Genomic DNA, 4,030 nt, shown 5'->3' with positions numbered 1-4,030 from the left:
GTAGTAGTAGTAGTAGTAGTAGTAGTAGTAGTAGTAGTAGTGGTGGTGGTGTTGGTGGTAGTGGTAGTAGTGGTAGTAGTAGTAGTAGTAGTAGTAGTAGTAGTAGTAGTAAATTAAGTAAAGCTTCCTACCTGATGTGTGGTATAATAGACAGCCTGACCAGCAAAGTCCCAAATATCTAACGTTACTTCTTGTTGAGGAATCTCCACGATGCTTTCGCATATTTTCTCACATTGGTTTTCGGCAATCCATTTTTCCGGAGACTGAACTTCCAACATTGCTTGTAATTTCTCTATAGCATCAGCCTGTATACCTTTCAGTAATTGCTGTGGCACTTGTGTGACGGCACCAGGAGACACTTTGCTACCAGTGCTACACCCTAGCATGGTGCTGTATGATCGGTTTTCTTTTTCTGTCTGTGGGGAAATAAAAATAAAAAATTGCATATAGACATATCAAATTCTTCTGGTGGTGCCCCAGAATGGCTACAGCCTTCAGGTAGAAATGTATAACAAGATAAAATCTCATAAAAACAATGCAAGAGTCTCTGCAGTGCTGTTTGACCTGCAAGAAATAGTAGCCAAATCTTACCTCATCATTTTAATGTCCACTTTCTATGTTTACATGGGTTGAATGGAATATATTGAGGTGTTTCCAAGCAAGGTAATATTTCCCTGCGAGACCTGGTTATTCATGGAAGGTTGGAAATGAAAAGACACTGCTAGTGTCACAGTGGCAGAGTCGTTAGCAGGCCAGGTGAATTGCTTAGCAGTATTTCGCCTGCTGCTATGTTCTGAGTTCACATTCTGTCGAGGTCGACTTCACATATGGACAAGGACATCTGTGTAAAGAAGTGCCGATCTCTAACTGTGGAGAGAACCTGTGGTAGAGGTAGACCCAGGAAGACATGGAACGAGGTGGTGAAGCATGACCTTCGAACTTTAGGCCTCATGGAGGCAATGACTAGTGATTGAGACCTTTGGCAATATGCTGTACTTGAGAAGACTTGTCAAGCCAATTGAAATCATAGTCATAGCTGACCCTTATAACTGGTACCCGAGCCAGTGGCATATAAAAAGTACCTTTCAAGTGTTGGGCCTCACGGAGGCAATGACAAATGACCGAGACCTTTGGCAATTTGCTGTGCTTGAGAAGACCCATCAAGCCAAGTGAAGTTCTAATCATAGCAGATACTGGTATCGTGCAAATGGCACCTGTGCTGGTGGCACATAAAAGCATCCATTACACCCTTGAAATCATTGGCATTAGGAAGGGCATCCAGCTGTAGAAACCATATCAAATCAGACCACAGTCTGGTACAGTCTTCCAGCTTGCTAGCCCTGGTCAAACTGTCCAACCCATGCCAGAATGGACAATGGACACATGATGATGATGTTTTAAATGGACATCAGAATTCTTCTCAGCAGCAGTTGTTTCAATATCAACACATGAACTCAGATTAAATCATTTGCCAGCAAACAAGTGCAACTATGAAGCAAACTGGTTTTGACTGGTAATTAATGCCAGGCAACACTTGGGACTAATCCCTCGTTTGACAGCCCAAATCATTCTAATGTATAATTAATATAATTTAAAACTAAAATAACAAAAATAATACAGGTATAGCTGTGTCAGTTAAAGAGTTTATTAAGATGTTAGCCAAGTCGTCAGTGAATTTGAAGTGACAAAAAATGGTGGTGTGAAGATGAGCCAGAGGCTGGCTGGGTGTAAAAGAATTTTTATGGAATTTCTCTGGACACACTTTCATATTATTGAAATCAGATATAAAAGTGGAGAGAAGAACGAACAAGTGCAAGCATGGCAATGAAGTGAAGGCATTTCCTTTGCAACCACATGGTCTCAGGTTCAGTCTCACTGCATGGCACCTAGGGCAAGTGCCTTCAACTTAGAGATCTGGGATGACCAAAGCTTTGTGAGTGAATCTGGTAGTCGAAAACTGTGTGGAAGCCTGTCATATATGTGTGTCCCCAACAGTGCTTGGCAACTGGTGTTTGTTTGTTTATATTCCTGTAACTCAGCAGTTTGGAAAAAGGGGGCAACAGAATAAGTGCCGGACTTAAAAATAGTTGTAGTGGTTGTTGGTGCAATTCACAAAGTGTCCAAAATTGGCCCCAAAGAAGCTGAAGGAATTGAGATGCATGTTGTTGAGCAGCAGAAAAGTGTGTACAGGATGGTAATATCTGAGGTGCCACACTGTGGGACTGAACCCCAAACTACACAGTTGCCATGTGAGCGTCTTAACCACACAGCCATGCCTGCATCTATTATTTACAATAAAAGTGTTTTTAAGTAAAATAAAAAACTTACTTTTTTGTCGTTTTTCTGGAAGTTGTTCTTATTTTTGAGCTCTTTTTCCTTTTGATGAAGAACCATTTCTAGATATACATTTAGGGCTGTGGAATCTGTGAACTCCTCTTCCAAGGCAGCTACACCACCTGAGAGAAGCAGAGGAGATAGAAAATATTTCAATAAACCAGATCCTCTACACTTGTAGAAAAAAAAAAAAAAAAGGCGGGACAGTCATGGCTGGAGTCTCTTTGGTTGGAGAGGAAAATCAACCATAATATACAAGTTTCTCATGTAAAGAAGTCAGGATTTGAAACTGTGACCTTCGTTTATTATAATTGCAAAAGGGAATGAATAATGAATATTTTTGTTAATCAGACCATGATGCCTGATACAGAATTAGTTACGTTCCACAGAATGAGGTTTATATAGACAAATAAGAATTGGTAGATTCGTCCAGTTACAAGAGTATTGGTTATAATAAGGAGAACATTAAAAAGAAGATATGATGTTGCAGGCAGTTAGTTATTACAAGTCAAATGTCCAGAGTATGAGTCAGTTTGGTGCCGCCATTTTGGTGCTGCCTATTTGGCATCACTTATTTACCATCAGACATTTTTTAACGTTTCTCTTATTTCAATGCCTCTCTTCTTCTCTCCCTCTCCCTCCTTCCCTCTCTCTATATGTTTGAGCATCTAGATGTGTTTATATATATATACATGACTCCCTTTCTCCCTCCCCCCTCTCTCTCCATCTGTATGTGTATATTTCTATCCATGTGCACCTGTATGGTTACTGCTAATGCCAAAAAGTAGTTTTGCCAAAACAGGTCCAATGGCCATTCACCTGTGCCTAATCGTCTCATTCCAAAATGTTCACATTCCAATTCCTGATAATTACCTCCACAGCCAAATACCAACATCATCATCGTCGTTGTTTAACGTCTGCTTTCCATGCTAGCATGGGTTGGACGGTTTGACTGAGAACTAGTGAGCCAGATGGCTGCACTAGGCTCCAATCAGATCTGGCAGAGTTTCTACAGCTGGATGCCCTTCTTAACGCCAACCACTCCAAGAGTGTAGTGGGTGCTTTTATGTGCCACCAACACAAGGGCCAGTCTGGCGGTTCTGGCAACGACCATGCTCAAAAGGTGCACAGGAGCCAGTCCGGTGGCACTGGCAATGACCTAAAGCATGAAAATGCTGATGTTGTCGTTGTTTAGCCCCAATGCTGCACTGAAGGCTTATAAACCAAAGATAGAGCAGCTTTGGCCATCCCCTCTTTTGTTCAGACATATCATACCTAGAATTATATAACTCAATGAATACATCCTTCTTTTAAGACAGCAGGGTGCGATTTGAGGGAGATTTGGTCACTACTTGCAGCAGGTCAAGTGACAACTTAGTGGTAACCATTCTTTGGTTTGTAAAGGCTGAAGCATTGTGAAGAAACGTTCAAGTTAATCCACTGGTATTCATAAAAACCTGAAGCTGTTATTAGAAACATTGGGAAATTATTGGTCGAACAAAAGACCTTTGTGTTTCAATGAGCGATAAACATCAACTCACTACAATGCACACGATAATCCAATGTTTTCACAAACACATAATGATGTTAAAACCCTATTTGCTGTGAAATAAGTGAGTTAGCTTATTTCCAAAACCACAACTATACAGTTGTGTGTGTGTGTTTGTGCATGCATGCAGACATTATATACATATAT

At 40.7% G+C, this 4,030-nt stretch overlaps 1 protein-coding gene across 1 annotated transcript in view; it reads right to left on the bottom strand.

Moving 5' to 3' along the window:
• The window catches only part of LOC106875913 (uncharacterized), a 57,678-nt gene that overhangs the window by 30,493 nt on the left and 23,155 nt on the right, over nucleotides 1-4,030 (bottom strand). Inside the window, exons 5-6 of the mRNA XM_052974355.1 lie at nucleotides 2,329-2,456; nucleotides 132-416 (exon numbers count right to left, since the gene is read on the bottom strand). Coding sequence (XP_052830315.1) covers nucleotides 132-416; nucleotides 2,329-2,456 — 413 coding nt within the window. The remainder of the gene's footprint in view (nucleotides 1-131; nucleotides 417-2,328; nucleotides 2,457-4,030) is intronic.

This window comes from Octopus bimaculoides, chromosome 18, assembly GCF_001194135.2.
Source record: "Octopus bimaculoides isolate UCB-OBI-ISO-001 chromosome 18, ASM119413v2, whole genome shotgun sequence".
NCBI lineage: Eukaryota > Metazoa > Mollusca > Cephalopoda > Octopoda > Octopodidae > Octopus > Octopus bimaculoides.
The sequence above is the reverse complement of the archived record's forward strand: the minus strand, read 5'-3'. Positions and strand labels throughout refer to the sequence as shown.